Raw genomic sequence first — 18,992 nt, 5'->3', positions numbered from 1 at the left:
CCCCATCATCACAGCAGATCAAGTAAGAGTTCAACTAAAGAAACCCCAAGAAGGCCTGACAGACTGTGTCCAAGGCTACTCAAGGCCTGTGCTGCTGAACTGAGGAAGCCACTGAAGCACATCTTTAACTTGAGTCTACGCCTCGGACAAGTTCCAACACTGTGAAAGACATCAAGACATCACTTCATTTCTCAAGTGCTTTTAACACCATCCAACCCCTCAGACTAGGAGACAAGCTATTGCAGATGGGTGTGGATGCTCACCTGGTAACCTGGTACAGATTACCTGACCAGTCCTGTTCACCCTGTACACATCTGACTTCTGCTACAACACAGAGTCATGCCACATACAGAAGTTTTCTGACGCAGGTCTAAGCCCACTCTGCTACCAGTCTCCATTGATGGGGTCAATGTGCCTACAAGTATCTGGGTCTCCACCTGGACAATAAACTGGACTGGTCAGCCAACACGGACACACTCTACAAGAAAGGGCAGAGCAGGCTGTACTTCCTGAGGAGGCTGCGGTCCTTCAATGTGTGCAGCAAGCTCCTCAGGATGTTCTACCAGTCTGTTGTTGCCAGCGTCCTCTTCTATGCAGTGGTATGCTGGGAAGGAAGCACAAAGAAGAAGGATGCGGGGCGACTTGACAGGCTGGTAAGGAAAGCTGGCTCTGTAGTGGGAGCTGAACGAGTGCATCACTTCAATATCTGACAAAAGGACCCTGAACACTGATCAACATCTTGGACAATGAGTGTCATCCACTCCACAGCACTATTGTAAAGCAGAAGAGCCTGATCAGCTGGAGACTTCGCTCACTGCCTTGCACAACAGACAGACAAGGAAGTCATTTGTCCCCAGGGCCATTGAACTGTTCAATGCTTCACCTAAGGGAAGAGGAGAGATAGACTTCTCCGCATAGTCTGTCTGCCTCTCCACCCCCTCCATGTTTGGATACTGTCTGTCCACTAGCCACTTTTTACCACTGTCTTACTGCCTCACTGTTTGCGTGCTATATTAGCACATATGCATAACCCCTCCCTCCATGCCACAGCCAAATTGTGGCCACACTTATACCTTTTCTATAGAATATCTAAATCTATCTTAATATCTAAATCTATCTATCTATCTATCTATCTATCTATCTATCTATCTATATAGATTAGGGCTGTCAAAATAACTGATTAATTTCGATTAATTAATTTGAGAAAAAATAACTGATTAAAAAAAATAATGCAGATTAATCGATTCCGTATGACCTTTGACCCCGAGCCGTTGTAGACAGTAACCATTAGACTGTAAAATGAAGGAGAGAGAAGAAAATGTGCTGACTAGATCATTGATTGGAACATTTACTTTTAAATAACAAACAAAATAAAGTGTTGATTAAAATAAAGTCCTCTGCAATGTCTGCAGCAAGGAATTTGCATATCACTGGAGTTCATCAACTTTAAAGTCGCACATCAATGCAAAGAAATAGTGTTGACATTAGGGGAAGTGTTAATTTATTTTCATTGTGTCCCCTAGGTTCTGTGGCCTATCTGTGGCCTGATATACCTTGTATGTGAAAAACAACTTCTTCCCGAAGCACTTTTGAATTTATTTCCTCAGCATATTAGGTCATATCATAGATTATTATGGCCATTATTAAAATAATAATACAAGAGTTTTTGAACTTTAATGTCACTAATGCTGATTATTAAATGATTTATTTAAATGTAAAAATGTAAAATACTTTCACAGCAAAAAATATGTGATTCATTTAGATTAATTAATCACAGAGTATGTAATTAATTAGATTCATTTTTTAATCGATTGACAGCCCTAATATAGATAGATAGATAGATAGATATAGTTTTTTCTATAGTTTTTTATATTACCTTGCCTATATTCGCTGATATGTCCATACTTATTTTATGCTGGTCTCTAGACTTTATTCTTGCACTGTTGCACTGTTGGACTTACTCATTTGCACCATCACCATGACACTCACTCACACAGAGCACCTTACCTTACCTTTCTATGCACAGAGAATCACAGGCTCAGTCCCTGCCTCAGTCATTGCAAGCGCCTGTTGATAAATCACCCACTATGTGGATACTGTTTTTAGAATTGATTTAGATTAACTGTTATTAAGTATAATTTGTATTTTAGTATATTTAGTATATTCTTTATCTTCTACTGTCCTTATTGCTTAGTTGTTTTTTTATATTATATACCATTAATTTCTTTTTTTCTGCTGTTAGTGAATGTGTGTGTGATGTCTGTATGCTACTGAGACCTTGAATTTCCCCTGGGGATCAATGAAGTATCAATCTATCTATCTATCTATCTATCTATCTATCTATCTATCTGCTGAAACACTAGAGAGCAGCAACAGCAGCAGTGACTCTGAAAACAACTAAACAAATTGTAAAAACATTATTACAGAAATTAGTTATCACCCTGAATTGTAATCTGTTTGCCTGTTTCATTAATTGTTTTTTGTTTTGTTTTACAAATTGCTGCTTAATGTAACTTGTTTTAATTAATGTTTTAATCAGTATTTAAAAAAAAAAAAAAACTACTCCACACATGACTCCTGTGTGTTTTAGTCTTTCAACATTTAGTTGTCTATCTTACACTCCAAACACCTGGATTGAACTCCAGAATAACCCGCCTAACCCCAAATCCTGAAATCCTTTTTTTTTATTTCGATAGAATAAATAAAGCTATCCCACTTGTGAAAGAATATTAGAAATACTAGACATTATAATACAAATAACAGATCTTGCATAAATATGCAAACTATGTAGGCCTACTGTATAGAAACAGAGCTGTACTACAATTCACATCAGTTAACAGATTAACAGTAAACCTTTCTTGGATCTTGTTTGACTTGATAGGCAATCATAGGCTTGAAATTGAATTCCCTCTAAATGTGTTAATGGGTCTGAAGTCTGGTTAGTAAAATGATCAAAATATTATTTCATCTGTAAAAGTTAACTTCACATGGTATTTTGTTTATTTTAACAACAAAGGGAAAAGAATGCTACCGAATATAATGGAATGTTCTTTAAATATTTATAAATATCTTTGTATACCTATGAATTAAGAGGCATTGTTAACTCTTACATTCTAATTACATGTACAATCAAGGCTTCAGATGGAAGCCTATCTTCCACTCTTTTGAAAGGTGTGCTCAGTTTGTTTCTAGCATAAAGTATCAGGGAGATATGGCCCAGGATTCATGAATATAATTAAACCTTTTTAGCATGATTGGGTGATTCCGGGGAGTTAAAGCAGAATTTGAGGTAGCATTGTTTTGACCCTAATTGTAAGTTTCCAGCAGCTTGTTGACCATTTTTTCCGTATGTTAACCCATTCCATGTGCACACATGTGCATAAACAGATACACACGCACACACATACATTCACAGTAATCATACGTATGACACATACTCACACAGTAGACATATGCACGCATGCATGCACATGCACAAACACACATACGCAGGCAAACACACAAGAACGCACACACACACACACCCACACACATAAACATAAACGTGTACATGCACACAATTCAAGAATTTCTCAGAATTATGAATAGGCAAGATGGGGGGTGGGGTTGTATAAAATGAATTTTACATGTGAAATCTATGAACTAATCATGTTTTGGTACTTGTTGTCTAGCAGATACCAGTGAGAATTGAGTGTGGATAATGCAATTTAGTGAGACAGTTAGAATCATATAGGCCTTTCAGCGTGATTTATTTTTGTGGAAAAAATGTGCTGGACTGGGCGGCGGTCATATTTTGTACCACTCTGCGGTACATCTAGTTCCATCTCCACCGAGGAGATTATTCGTCTCTCTGGAGGGGATCAAACTGACTTATGAAACTTGACCCCTTGACCGTGACCCTAACCGGTGGTGGTCCATTCCAATTTAGTAGTATTTTCATTAATTATTTTCATTTCAGTTAATATTGCGATGAAGGGAAATTGAATTTGGTGGAGGTCTGCGCTTTTCAAGTGCCCTTCTTGTTCAGATATTATTTCACAGATTCATCTAGTAGTAGTGAAAGCTTGAAAAGACACAATGTCATTGTAAGACCTTTGTATTAGTAATAAACATTTACTGGCACTTCATTTTCAACTGTATGATTCATTTGATCACATTTAATGACAAGCACATAAAAGGACAAGAGCAAGTATATTTTGTATTTTTAAAACATTTTTATTTCAGATTTCCTCTTTAATCACATTACAGGTTGACCATCATCATTTCTTTTTAACCGTTAAATCTCAAACAACAATATAACATGGCAACACCCAGAATGGAAACATCTACAGCAACAATGCTCGCGGGGGCGACACAGACACAAATACTGCCAATTCAAAAGTTCCGCCTCCAAGTGGGACTTATTTGTAAAAGGAACAAACTAAGATTCACACACAGACTGCTACAGAGACTAAAAACGCCTTGTAGAGTTTTCGGAGGAGAGGAAAAGGGAGTGCTAGAGGGGGGGCACTATGGCTTGAACTATGAGGTGAGTGCATGTAGAAGGAGGAACGGTGGTCCCATTGTCGCCTCTTCTCTAAGGTGGAGGTGGGGAGTCAGGCAGAAGCTTACTCCTTGGTGTGCATGTACAAGAGCAGGTCAGCGACACGGTTGCTGTAGCCATACTCATTGTCATACCTGAAACAGAGCCACAGATTGCAGATTGAGTTAAAAAAAAAAAACAGCAGGGATTTTTAACTGACTTTGTGATCATTGTATCAAAAAATATGAATTAAGTGCATGGTGACTCACCAGGAGATGAGTTTGACAAAGTTGTCATTCAGGGAAATTCCAGCACCAGCATCAAAGATGGAGGAGTGGGTGTCACCGACAAAGTCAGAGGAGACAACCTATGAGGCACAAACGCACAGACACAAGAACATAACTATTATACTAGGGTCCATGTGACACTCAAAACCACATCCAAACACTCCTAAAACTTCTTCCTAACTTACGGAGTCCTCTGTGTATCCCAGGATTCCCTTCATGGGCCCGTGTGCGGCCTTCTTCACAGACTCTTTGATGTCAGCGTAGCTGGCGGGCCGTGACAGACGGCAGGTGAGGTCAACCACGGACACGTCGGCCACTGGCACACGGAAGGCCATGCCAGTCAGTTTGCTGCAGAGCGAAGGGAAGAGGAAGCATTTAGTTTCAGTGTCCTCAAGTCTATAAGCCCATTTTGTTTTTAGGGATGTCAAAAATCAATGATACAATGCATTCATATAATTATCATGTTATAACAGCTCTACCACAGTCCACAATGGGACAGAAACAAGATGGAAGAAATAGCTCAGGAAATTAGAAGGTGTTTATTGGGTGGCCACATACTGACCCGTTGAGCTCAGGGATGACTTTGCCAACAGCCTTGGCAGCTCCGGTGGAGGCAGGAATGATGTTCTGGTGAGCACCACGGCCATCGCGCCAGGCCTTAGCAGAGGGGCCATCCACGGTCTTCTGGGTGGCGGTGTAGGCATGGACTGTGGTCTGACAAAGAGCAAGAGAAAAAACAAACGACAGCAGTTAAAACTAGCAAAAACACCTGTCCTGGACAACAAACACATTCTACGTAGTTGTGTAATTCACATACTTTTGTGTAATCCACATACTGTACTTTTGTGACAACAAAGATGCGGAATGTTGGTAGGTACACACATCCTCCAAAAGATTCACGCATATCCACAAAATATGATCAGAGATGCACACAGACAGACACGCACACCAACTATCTCTTACCATGAGGGCCTCCTCAATGCCGAAGTTGTCATGAATGACCTTGGCCAGAGGTGCTAGACAGTTGGTGGTGCAGGATGCGTTGCTGTGGATGAAACCAAATCATAGCACATATTATTAATCTGTGGAGCTATAGCCCCTCTAAAAACCTACATATCATCTTCCGACAGGCTGAGAGGTATTACAGTAGGTAAATAAACAAGTGATACACGTAAGTCATAAACACTTATTCGCATTGGACACAAAGAGAAATGGCCATGTGCTAACCTGACGATGGTCATGCTGGATGGGTCATATTTGTCCTCGTTGACTCCCATCACGAACATGGGGGCATCGGGGGAGGGGGCGGACACAACCACACGCTTGGCTCCTCCCTGCAGGTGAGACTGTAGGGACAACAGAATACTATTCAGTTAAGCTGCGACCACATGGACGCACACAGCAGCACAATGCCTGCAGTATTTAAACAATCTAAAACATCTCTACTAGATAGTTAAACAATCTAAAACATCTCTACTAGATACAGTCATGATGATAATCACATATTCGTAATATGAGTAAATCTATAGATACCTCTGTAATGCTTTATACAACTATATATATATTATTACATCTTGCACTCATGAATGGCTGAAAACAAGAGACAAATGATGGTCTGTGTATGAGCTATCCTATGAAACACACTGGAATTGTAGTATTTAAGCTCAAAGTAAGCGAGGATTCTGTTTGCTGATTGTTATTTTAAACTATAGCATTGGGTTCTGGAGGTGGGCTTTACTCACAGAGGCCTTCTCGATGCTGAGGAAGACACCAGTGGACTCCACGACGTACAGGGCACCAGCATTACCCCATGGGATCTCAGCTGGCTTCATACTGGATGGGAGAAGATAGCAGAAGATCAGGTGCCATTGGTCAACAAGCAGCAACAAGAGGACCCACTGAAGATCCATCAGAATCGGATTTTATTCACCAAGGACTACATCTTCACACATGCAAGGAATTGTTTAAGGCTGTTGGTGTTGCTGTAGCGATACAGTAAATAGACAATGACAACAATATATTATACATTGTCTATATATTGAGTGAGAACTGCAGGGTCTATCTGTTACACGGTTACCTGCACTCCCCTGTGCCAAATACTTTTTGCATATATACTAGAATACAAGGCCTTTATACAGTGAGCTACAGGTGCACAGTCTAGGCTACTCACCATTGGAACACGGAGATTTCATGTCCATCGACGATCAGCTTGCCGCCATCGTGACTCACTTCGCCTTTGTAACGGCCGTGGGTGGAGTCATACTTGAACATGTAGACCTGCGAAACAAACGCAAAACAAACCAACAAATATGTGTCAAGAACAGCTCCTGCAAACATCCACTTTACTATAACATAGCACTGACAGATGCTAACCTCCAGGATAACTGCTTTATAATTGATATGTTTTTGTAAAACAAAAAAAGGAGTAAAAAAAATATCATGTTGTGCACAGCGAGCTAATAAAATTGAACAGCACAACGTGTCAATCAAGTGTCTGGTGTTTGCCTATAGAAGGGTGATGTATGAGTCTGGTGTTTGCTTGTAGAAGGGTGACAGGTGTGTGTTGGAGGGTCTGGCGTTGGTAGAAGGGTGATAGATGTGTGTTGTGGAGGGTCTGGCGTTTGCCTGTAGAAGGGTGACGTGTGTGTACATCTAATGTGTGCTGCAGACTCACCATGTACTGCAGGTCGATAAAGGGGTCGTTGATGGCGGTGACTTTGATGCCCTTCTCCAGGCAGGCCCTCAGGACCAGGCGGCCGATACGGCCAAAGCTGCACACAATCAAAGACAAACACGACAGTTACTCACCGTTTCACCTTCAGAGGACCATGACCACAATAACAAGCTCGACAAAGTAGAGACTACAAAGTCTGAATTTTCTGGCACAGCATATGGCTGAGATCATTGCGTTCGCATCTCACTATTTTTTCGTCTCATTTTGTGTACAAGCCTATAACTGCTTAGTAATGTATAATTACTTATTTTCAATTAAAGGAGAATTCCGGTGTGATATTGACCTAAAGTGTATCGAAACATAATACCGAGTGTGAACGTATGTCTCATAGCCCATCTCGGCTTGTCCCCTGCACTCCAAAATCTGGCGCTAGTTAGCCGATGCTACCAACATCTTTTTCAATAGTGGTGCTTCGGCATCGGGCTAGCCATGCAAATAAATCACTGTTTTACACCCATTTACGAGGCTCAATGTATCTCCACACTTCATTGGTAGACTTCCGAGGGCCCTGACATTTAAAACGAGACATTGAGAACTTTGAAAAGGCACTGGTAGTTTACTTACAAGACGATTTATACAGACAGTATCTTCACGAAGTTTAGCGTTTGCAGCCATCTTGAATTTAGTCACGATAAGTCGAGCAACGAGTAAGAATGAACAGCTATGATAAGGGATCAGATTCCAAAAATAATTCAGTGGAAATGCATGGATTCCAGTTGCTGCTACTGGAAGAAACTGGAATCCATGCATTTCCACTGAATTATTTTTGGAATCTGATCCCTTATCATAGCTGTTCATTCTTACTCGTTGCTCGTTTATACTGTCTGTATAAATCGTCTTGTAAGTAAACTACCAGTGCTTTTTCAAAGTTCTCAATGTCTCGTTTTAAATGTCAGGGCCCTAGGAAGTCTACCAATGAAGTGTGGAGATACATTGAGCCTCGTAAATGGGTGTAAAACAGTGATTTATTTGCATGGCTAGCCCGATGCCGAAGCACCACTACTGAAAAAGTTGTTGGTAGCATCGGCTAACTAGCGCCAGATTTTGGAGTGCAGGGGACAAGTCGAGATGGGCTATGAGACATACGTTCACACTCGGTATCATGTTTCAATACACTTTAGGTCAATATCACACCGGAATTCTCCTTTAATCAATCATAATTTCATAATGATCATTTTTTTTTATATCTCTAGTGCATTTTGTAATCTGATTTGCTTTGTGTTTCTTAGCCATCAACAGCTGCATGTAACCTCCCGTGGGGCTGCTGTTTACTGGAAGTGGAATTTTCCAGCGGTTCCCCTGGGTATATAGGGGTGAGAACCAGAGGGGCGTAAGTGACATTTGGATGAAATTGAGATCAAATATAAGCTCTTAATCAGCTCTTGCTACGGTCAAAAGGAGAAAATAATTTTAAAAGCAGTTCTAGAGTTATTAGTGAAAAACTAAAGGACTTAACACTGAACACATTGAACAAATTGGTGTTGTTTTGGCCCTCCTGTGATGAAGTTGGTGAAATGCCACTTGTGCCTCTCTGGTTCCAAGCCCTACTGTGTGCACAGACACAAATGAGTGTGCAGGATAGACAATCAAATACACTACACAGCAGTCTTACAGAAACTCCGTATTAGTAATTAGTAAAGCCTTGCCTTACTTGAAGCTGTGGTGCAACTTCGCTAGAAAGCTGAAAATGGCCATGTTTAAACTAACCCTCTAAACCTTCCTAAGATGAGTGATAAGGGAGCTGTGGCAGCAGGACACCCATAACTGTATGTGATGTGAGACTACGCTATCAGCTAGGTGCAAACTATCTATGTATGATAGAGGAATCTGTTATTTCTTTCAGTCATACCAATAGGATAGTGACACGAGCCCAGACACGCAAGTATAGTACATGTGTGTTAATCTAGTCCATATGTGACTGACTCTACATGGGCATCAAGTTATGCAATTTCAGTCCTTAAGCATGTGCGCAACAGTTCATCTCTGTGTACGTGCAGCACACACACACACACACACACACACACACACACACACACTTCTGGTGGGCTTACTGCTCATCCCACTTGGTGTAATCTTGTTGTAATAATCACCCCGGAGGGACCTGCTCTCTGACTCCTGCCATCTTGTTACCTCCCGCTGACACTGGTCTGCATGGGAGGGGGCAGTGCGGCATCGTTGCCATCCATTTTATCCACCTCAGGGCTGACCTCACTACTCCTCTTGTGCAAGCAATCGGTAGTGTTTACTACAGTAAGGTAGTTCATTCAAATTTCTGGAAGGACAGTTGGTTGTAAAGCTACAGCTTCTGTTTTAGGCAGCATGTTCAGCAGGGTGTGTCTGTCCACTGAAGGGGCCAGTGTAGCATGTTCAGCAGGGTGTGTCTGTCCACTGAAAGGGCCAGTGTAGCTGAGAATTGATCTGAACACCTACGCATAAATATCTTAACTGCTGTAATTGCGCACATGACGTCCACTTAGGGTCTATCTATATAGCCTGGTTAGCACGCACACCTTTCCAATTGTAATTGAGAGTTGTGGCTTCCACACTTGTGCCCTTGAGTGAGGCACTTAACCCCGAGTTGCTCTGGAGACAGCGGCCTTTGTAATATGATTGGCATATGTAAATCGCTCGTTTTAAATGCAGTTTTTTGGAGCTTCAATGGCCTCTTGGCCAGACGGACACGCAGAACAAATCCCAAATTTGCCAAAGGTTCGCATGGGTATTACTAGGCTACTATCTCTAATGAGAGAGTTCATCTATGAGTTTCCATTACATTTTTCGACTTTCCCCAGTGCATGGCTCACTGTAACATGAGATGTGGACCCCATGTTCCATGTGCACAGGTAAAAGCTATTAGGCTTTTAATCCTGTCGTGCGGTGCGTGTGCAGGAGGAGGCGGCTCACCCATTGATTCCAACGCAGAGATCTGACATGATGGTTTAGTGGGTCGTGGTTCTGGTGCCTCTGCAGGTGGAGAAGAGGAGGAAAGAGGCAATGATTCAACTGTTCACCATAATTCTCCAACACACATATTGCACACTGCCCTCTCCCCACATACACAGCACACTATACCATCTCCCCCGTCATCCCCCCCAACACACACACCAAGACCCCTGGCAGTTGGGTTAGCCCCTTGAGCCGTGGATCTGCCCAAGGTTTCTTCCTTGGTAAGGGAGTTTTTCCTTGCCCCTGTTGCTCTTGGGTGCTCCTTGTTGGTGCCCCCCACCCAATCCCAATCCTCCCCCACCTTTTTTATGCAGCCCTTGCCACTTAATCTACTAAACCCCTCTTCTACTGCACTCCCCCCCCCATTAATGCACAAATAGGCTGACACCAGACAATTTCACTGCATTTCTTACTTCCAGTAACTATATGCATATGACAAACTTCCTTGTATCCTTGTAATGACCAGTTTCACACTGAGAGAGGAGGGCACCTCACATTGGTTTCAGGGTCAGTTTACAAAGACAACCAACACGGACAGGGAGTGCCGCCCACAGACTGGGCCACCGCACACTGTTGTCGTCTGTACTAAGATTTGTGTTGAGAATAACAACCGCTGTTGTGGATCTATGCAATACTGAGCACAATACTATTCAGTTGCACTGAAAAGTATTCAACAGTAACACACACACACACAAATATATATATATATATATATATATATATATATATATATATATATATATATATATATATATATATATATATATATATATATATATATATATATATATATAAAAACCATTTACATGCCAATCTTAAATATTATCAGGCTACAAAGAATGATGGATTCAGCCATTACTGAACAGTGCTGTAATCTCCCACCCCCTTTTCTGAGTGGAAGTTTAAGAGGCGTGTCGCTAGCACAGCCCATGGTTTCAGGAGCTTCGATTGTTCTGAAGGGACCTGTTTAGAATGCTGTACAGGGAGGTCCAGGACCGTGGGAACCCATGCCAAGCCTCCTTTGTGCACTTGGCAGGAGCTCAAAAGCCCATTGTGAGCCGTCCAGAGGAATGGAACAGCTAGCAAAGAACAGCACACAGACACACAGCCTGTTGGAACCTGCATGAAAAAAACTCCTGTCCATACGTCTGTATGCTCCAGACAACCGACCAAACTATTCTATAAGCTGTGCTGCTGGGGTCTTGGTTCTCCAGTGATATTTTGTTTTTGAAGAGGCAAATCAAATCTCATCAAATCTATATACGCTAGGCCTCTAGTCCCTGGAATTGTAGACAAAACTCAGATTTGGTGTTCAGGTGTTTATTAGGGAGGGGGGTTGGTGGTGGTGGCTGAGGGTAGTGTGCAAGAGGCATATAAGATTTTGCAGACTATGCAATGAAAGAAATGGAAGGAAAGCAAGACCTCGCAAGCAAGGTCACCCTGATGGCCTTGACTGAAGTTATGCGCTACATGCAGAAACATGGTTTGCGTGTAGGCGGAAGACTACAGATAGAGAAAGGATATGTGGCTAAGCAATCAGCAAGCTAAACGGAAAGATAGACAGATTTGGATTGAACCCAAATATTTAACTTCAGTGCCCTTATAAGGAGGTGCCAATAGATGGGGAAGAGCAGAGGAAGGGGGAGGAACCTATGGGAGGAACCTAGGCAAGGACACAGAAAGCAAAGGTCCTCATGTTTGCGAAAGAGATAGAAAAAGCTTTCTTTTGGACTATTTTGTGCTAAGAACTGGAACATACAGAATCTGATTTAGCATGAAACGTCAGTGAATTGCGAGTGAGTGGCTAGAGAGTATGAATCGTTTTCATTTAGGACTAAACACTCATAAACAGCTCAGCTGGGAATAAGCTACAGTATAGCGACCAAATCAAAGTTTGTGAGGGAAACTTAGGTTTAGTTTCAACTGCGGGTAACTGAATAAAGCTGCAACTCCTCAGACTGTATCTTATGTCCGTCTACTCTGTTGCGCACAACCTGCTGCAGCAGAAATTAAAGGAGTTAGTTAGGTTTTAATAACTTATTATGATGACCTGTCTGGAACTGAAGCAGGAATGGTTAGCATATTTCTAGGTAATAATACAAAACTCAAGCTAAAGTAATGCAAATATAATACTAAAACACAACTTAGAACTAGGCCTACTTATGTACTCGTCCCACTAACGAGTTTGTTTATTTGTTTCCCCGACCAGCGTGGTAAAGTGCAAACACATCAGCACAAGACAACTCTAGATAGGGCTGAGCTCCACTCTGGTAAGGTTAAATGGCGGATCATTCACGAGAGGATTTTGAGATGCACAGATTCCCAAATGAACGCCTATCCACATATTTGTTAGAGTGGTGAAATACATTCACACCGCTGACATTATATTGAGGAAAAAGTTCAACCAAACCAAGCTCAAGTAGCTCAGCGTAGCCAGACGGACCTTACGTAGGCCTAAATTAGGACTTTAAAAAATATTTTTTTAAAAAAATTTAAGAATTAAATTTAAGAATTCTGTTATCGGACCGATAATAATATTTTCATTTTTTCCACTTATCGGCCAAAAATATATCGGCTGCCGATATATCGTGCATCCCTAGAAAAAATTCTAACAGGATGACCCTGCAATATGTTTGGCACAATCTCTTAAAAAAACACGATCATCAATTACAGCAATGAGGGTGTAATGTTGAGAAAATCAACAGGCCTACAGTGGCACAACGTCTTGCAAGGGATGTTACAAGAAACACTGCTTGGGGTTCTTGATTTAACTCTTTGCATAACTGTTACTGGAACATGATGAAGTCGGATGAACCACAAGGGTTGAATGATTCAAATGGACACCACAGGAATTTTGACCCAATGTGTAACATGCAATTGATGAAGCGTTTGCCTCAATCACACCTATATGATTTTAAATTAACAGTATGCAGTGTGATTTAATAAAACTCTTGAATACTGGGGACTAAGAGTGACCTTTAAGTGAAGGCTTCAACAATCTGGGGACATCATATCAGCATATTGCTTTTGCACCAGTCCATTAGCATAGCAAGTTAATGTTATCTTTGAACTTAATTGATTTGTCTCGACATTTGCTGGTTTTTGGATATGTGTGCAGGGTGGACTGAGGTCCAATCGAACTGTCCGAAAGGGTCCTTTAAAATCAATCCCAGTTTCTCCATCAACCCATGACACAGGCAGGCCAAAAGTCAGTTCATTTCACTTTGGCATATTCTAAGCTTTTTCCATTTTACCGTCGTACCAAAACCTCAATGTAAAACACTTACAAAACCAAAAATCTCTCTCATCAGTGCCCACGGCAACTCACTTCACCATCCGACACATTTGCCATGTTAACACAGCATGCACTCATGTGGAGGCCAAGTGTAGCTTTGTTCTTGTCTTATCAAACCCTCGGGCCAAATCGATCTCCACTTGTGTCCACTTCGCACAACCAGCTGCCATCTACCACTGACTGAGGACCACAGCTACCAGTCACCTTTACCCAATTTACACACCCTGTTCCGAGGACAGGCGAGCGATCCATGCGCCGATGGAAAGAGCTCACGCAGCGTTTGCACCGAGGTGACCACCACCCTCAGGCTCCGGGTCCCCCAGACCAATCGAACAGCAACACTCTCTTAATGGCTTTTCCATTCGATTAGCAGTCTAGCACCCAGAACTGCGGCCTGGTACCACCCTCCCTCTACCCCCAAACAGGACAGCACCTCAGGAGCTAAATCAGGACCTCACATGACAACCCCTGCACCATGACACTGCAAAATGTTTGCAATGGGAGGCAAGGCAATCCATGACACACAAGAATCAGGATGCAGGATCTGTATGAGGCCAAGACAGGTGCCTTCTGGAGTCCCCTCGGGAAATGTAATGTCTTCTCCACACACCAAAGGACTGCCAACGAGGCAAAGAATTACAGCTGCACTTGTGTGGAACCAAACTGAGCTTTACAAAGGACACAAAGGATTGCCCTTGCATCTGCCCGTGTGGAAGATATCCCCATCCATAATCTCCTAATCTGTGTTTGTGTGTGTGTGTGTGTGGGGGGGGGGGGGGGGGGGGGGGTGTTTGGAAGCTCCACAGCACTGTGAGGCACCTAACCCATCTGGATAATCCTAATCTCACTAGCAACGATTGCAAGGTCTTTTTAAAGAGCCCAAGTATCCTGAGCTGAGCGCATGGATTGACTGACTGCCCTAGATGAACTTGGCTCAAAGACTCTAGCTCACAGTTGGCACGATGTCCAACCAAGAGGCATCTGCGATTCCCTATCTTTGGACAGGTGTATCTATGAGCAATGCCTTCGAGTAGGACTGCAAGGTCTTGGGAGTAATCAGAAATCTCCATTTGTTTTCACTTGCAGAATAGCATTCCACTTTTATAATTATACATGTAATATTATGTATTATGTACTATTCAATTCAGTGTAGTATGCAAGTAAAGCTGAAATTCCTTCTATTGTAATTGGCTATTTCAGAGAGACTAGATTGTGCGGTAGACTAGAACGGAAGTCTAAAAGTGAATAGTAGCATGTGCTGCTGAAAGAGTTCACACTCTTCTTAACTGTAATTGAAGTTCATTCGCACTTCACAACTCTTTCTTTGGCATAAAAAAAGGCCTCCACTTTGTGAGTGCATCCCTTTGTTTGCATGTACGCAACAGTATTGAAACATAACACAGTCCCTTCTTGTTCTTTGCTCTGGTGAAAAATACGGGCTGACCAGTGACATTCTTTGTTGTGGGCAGACCAACCAATCGGTACAGCACTGAAGAGCAAATTTGCATAATATTGCCAGTGGCAGCCAAAGGATGGTGACTTCTATTAGGTGGACGTGATGATCCCAAAACACAGTAGTCCACCTCTATCTCCAGCCATTAACTCCCCAACCCCCCAATCAAGTGCTAACCACGTGCTCCAGTGCACCACCACATAACTGTCACCATGTGGTGTTTATTAACTGAAGTAGCAGCCTTAAAACCATTTTGTTAACCATCATTCTTGTACAACTTCATACATTTTTTACTGTGTTTAATTTATGCTATGTTGTTTCTGGAATACTTCCCTTGTCGCGTTATCAATTTGTCCACAGACTGCATTCACCTCTAAAACCACGCCATGACTCACTCCACACAACCACCCCCCCCCCCCCCCCATCAACCAGCCACACAAAAGCCTGCTGCAGCCACAGCCCTGTTTTTGCTGCCGTCTCTCCCTCTGTGAAACAGGACGGCAGAGAAATGGGGAGCCCGGATTAACTGGGTCAATCCCCCCAGGGCATCACAGATGCCTGCTGGACCAAAAAACGAACAATAGAACAAAAATAGTGCAACTTCATTTAATGCTTTCAGAGGGTGACGGTTGAATTTTGTCTCATTTATACTTAATGAGTGAGCTGCAGTGGAAGAGTGTGTGTGTGGGTAGTGTGTGTGTGTGTGTGCATACGTGCGTGCGTGAGTGACTGTGTCCTTGCCAGTCACCATGCTACAGGATACCACGCATGTCTGCAGACTCAGAGGAGCGACGCCATTTTGAGGAAGTGCTGTGTCATGCAGAGCCTTTTATCAAAAAGGGTCATCCAAATAGGACAATCCAACCAACCAAACAAAATCCTGGATAGACAATTCCTCACAATAGAGAGAGAGGAAGGGTGTTAAATACCAAAGAGAGAGAGAGACAGAGAGAGGGGGTTGGGCAACCAACCACCTACCACTCTGACTCATTTTCACTTCCTACATTCCTCTTTGCAAGTACAAACCAGTACTTTTCCACACACGAGTGACAGTCTGGCGCCTGGGAAGGAGGAGGCAAGCCCAACCAAGGCCTCACTCTTAGCGCCTCTATTCATGGCGTCCTTCTACAGGTTTGTAACTACTGTTGTGGTCTAATTAGGATAATACTCTACTATAAACAGGATGCTGTGTTTAGTCTGTGAGGCATGGCAGGCCAGTACACTGTGTTTAGCCAACTTGAGATATTTAGAGATAATTACTTAACAAAGCAATTCATAAAAAGACCAAAATCTGCCCTAATTTGTGAACTTGGACAGGCAGCGGACAAAACAACTATATTTGGTATTTCCTTTCCTTGCAGTTTATTCCAATCCGATGCAAACAACAATGTGATGTAACAGTACTATACCATGTTACTTATACATCAGTTGCATAGTATGCAGTGGTAAGCATACTGCTATGGCAAATGTCATTATAGAACTACAAAGCAAAAAAAGGCTACTACTGCAGCAAATGTGCCACATTCACCGACTATCAAAGGTAATATCATATAACATTACAACATATAATCATTTCAGGCAACTACAAGGAAGAATAGGAAATGCATATTCATATTAATGTCCCAACTGGTCTATAGGACAGTCTGAGCGTGATGGTAAAGCCAGGAAACAGATGACTATGCCTGCTAACTGCTGAGCAGAGAGAGAGAGACAGCCAGGGAGGCGTGGCCTGTATCCTTCACATGATCTTCCTGCAGTGCACACTGCTATGTCACACTGCAGGTAACTGACACCTAGCAAGGGACAGTGGCCAGTTTGGGCTCTACAAGAATAAACACCAACAAGAAAAATAAAGGTATCTCAAAAAGGAGATATTTGGTCTCTTTTTGATGCCCATTTTACATAAATGTGTTACAGATTTCCTAACAGGCCTCAGTGTATGCCTAACAGTCTAAAAGGTTTACATCAATAAACATTACATTTTTTTAAGTGGAGTCTGCATCAATGATTGTCCAATATGATCTGCCTTCAGCCCAAATCAGCTTTCCGGAAAGCTAGAGCTGATAGCATGACGTAAATGTGACAACTCAGAAACAGGAAGAGGGCGGAACACTGTCAGATCGCGAATAGGAAGGAATGAATGAGTAATTATGCTACTTAAAATCATAGACTCTATAAACGCATGAGCATCGCAATCGAACGAGTCAAATCGAACATGAACGTAAAGAGAAAAAAGAAAAACACCTTATCTTAACAGAGCATCTGCTTCAAAGCATGCGCATCCGTGTATAGCCTACATGATGCTGAGCACGTAGACAAACGTGGGCTCCCGGCCGGCTAACAGCTTCCCATAGCCGAGCAATAAGTGGCTTAAAATATTTCGGAAAAATATCAATAACTGCTCATTTCAGAGAGAGGACATTAATAGCTTTGGGCGAGTTGTTTACACTAACGTCATCACAATGCAGCATCTTTTCTGGCCTAGCAACATTGACCTTGACCTTCATCAAAGACAGATTGCCAGATGATGGATAGTAGGCCTACATTTCCATCTTTTCAGTACTGAACCCTATGCCATTTACTTGTTGCATTATTGTAGTACAGCAATCAAGTTAGTTTAGCAACGCTCAATTTAATAGTGGATGAAGATTAATTGAATCGATAACACTAGGCCTATTTTATGATACATTGTGGATATTGGCAAACAAAACGACATTCATTGGTACAAGCGAATACGGCATATACCCTACGATACTTGGACCTCGTAATTGTTGATCCTCCAGCATTTCCACGCAATTTGAGAATTATTTCGAGGTGCGCCTGGCACGTACCGGATTTGCTAACTTGTAGCATTTCCATTCATTCATCCATCCATTCATTTTTTTTCGTCTTCACACTATTATTTAGTTTGTATATCATGCATTTCAATATTAGTATTCAGTAATACGCATACATACTATTATATCAATACTATTCTTTATCATTTCACACTGCGTTGCGTCACGAGATACCTCATTCTTCCGCAAAATGTTGCTAGCTTTCACCATTTAAACTTGGGTGGTATCAAGTTACACGTGTCCCATGCCATCCGTTGAATTAACACCCAAATAATAAGTGGATGTAACGCAACATTTCAAAGAGTCTGCGCAGCTACTTTATAATCGAGGTAATTGGTGGTTAGAAAACAAGTTAAAGGCAATCCCTTAGATTACATAACATCTTTACTGCGACAAGGCCAACAGAGGGGCGCTTCATTTCCCATTGTATTCGTTCGCATCCGTCTTACTGCGGAATGAACCAAGCCTATAGTTATTAGTTTTCAATAGCCTACAGCTTTGAAACAATATTGACCAGACAGAAATTAAATACTGTTCAAACGACTCAATCCACTTACCTCCAACAAGATGCTGCAGTGTCTGTTCTGCTTTCAAGCAACGCCTCTCGTTTTTATACCAGACACGTGCACCCGCTCAATCTCCCTGGAAACGTGACGTCAGGTTCTCCGCCAGGGAACGATTTTTACAAGAGCAGACGAGGAACGAGTGGACGGTCACGGCTGCCATGGAAACTGTAGAGGGATGGTGGGCAGATCTGGATGCTATAGTAGGCTATAGGACACTAGACACAACTGTGCTGGCACACCGTGTACCGTGTAGGAGCGTTTCTTCAAAGGCTACAGCTATGGCATAAGCTATGCAGCAATAAACTAGTGTGCTCGTGATGTCCGCAGCTGTTTTAGAAGTAATTCATCCATG

The 18,992-nt window shown here is 42.2% G+C and overlaps 1 protein-coding gene and 1 long non-coding RNA gene across 2 annotated transcripts; one reads left to right on the top strand and one right to left on the bottom strand.

Moving 5' to 3' along the window:
- Positions 1 to 4,194: 4,194 nt before the first annotated feature.
- gapdhs (glyceraldehyde-3-phosphate dehydrogenase, spermatogenic) lies at positions 4,195 to 18,689 on the bottom strand. The gene is made up of 11 exons (XM_042106558.1): positions 18,632 to 18,689; positions 10,448 to 10,507; positions 7,484 to 7,580; positions 6,980 to 7,086; positions 6,552 to 6,642; positions 6,037 to 6,155; positions 5,773 to 5,854; positions 5,372 to 5,523; positions 4,995 to 5,157; positions 4,792 to 4,889; positions 4,195 to 4,677 (listed from the first exon to the last, which is right to left on the bottom strand). Exons 2-11 carry the CDS (start codon positions 10,474 to 10,476, stop codon positions 4,608 to 4,610), a joined length of 1,008 nt encoding a protein of 335 aa, XP_041962492.1. The 5' UTR covers positions 10,477 to 10,507; positions 18,632 to 18,689; the 3' UTR covers positions 4,195 to 4,607.
- Positions 16,279 to 17,051, top strand: LOC121720472. Its single transcript, XR_006034562.1, has 3 exons — positions 16,279 to 16,368; positions 16,599 to 16,777; positions 16,875 to 17,051. It is a non-coding gene; the product is annotated as an uncharacterized LOC121720472 (long non-coding RNA).
- Positions 18,690 to 18,992: the final 303 nt, after the last annotated feature.

Source organism: Alosa sapidissima, chromosome 10 (assembly GCF_018492685.1).
Source record: "Alosa sapidissima isolate fAloSap1 chromosome 10, fAloSap1.pri, whole genome shotgun sequence".
Lineage (NCBI taxonomy): Eukaryota > Metazoa > Chordata > Actinopteri > Clupeiformes > Clupeidae > Alosa > Alosa sapidissima.
This window is presented reverse-complemented; position numbering and strand designations above follow the sequence as displayed.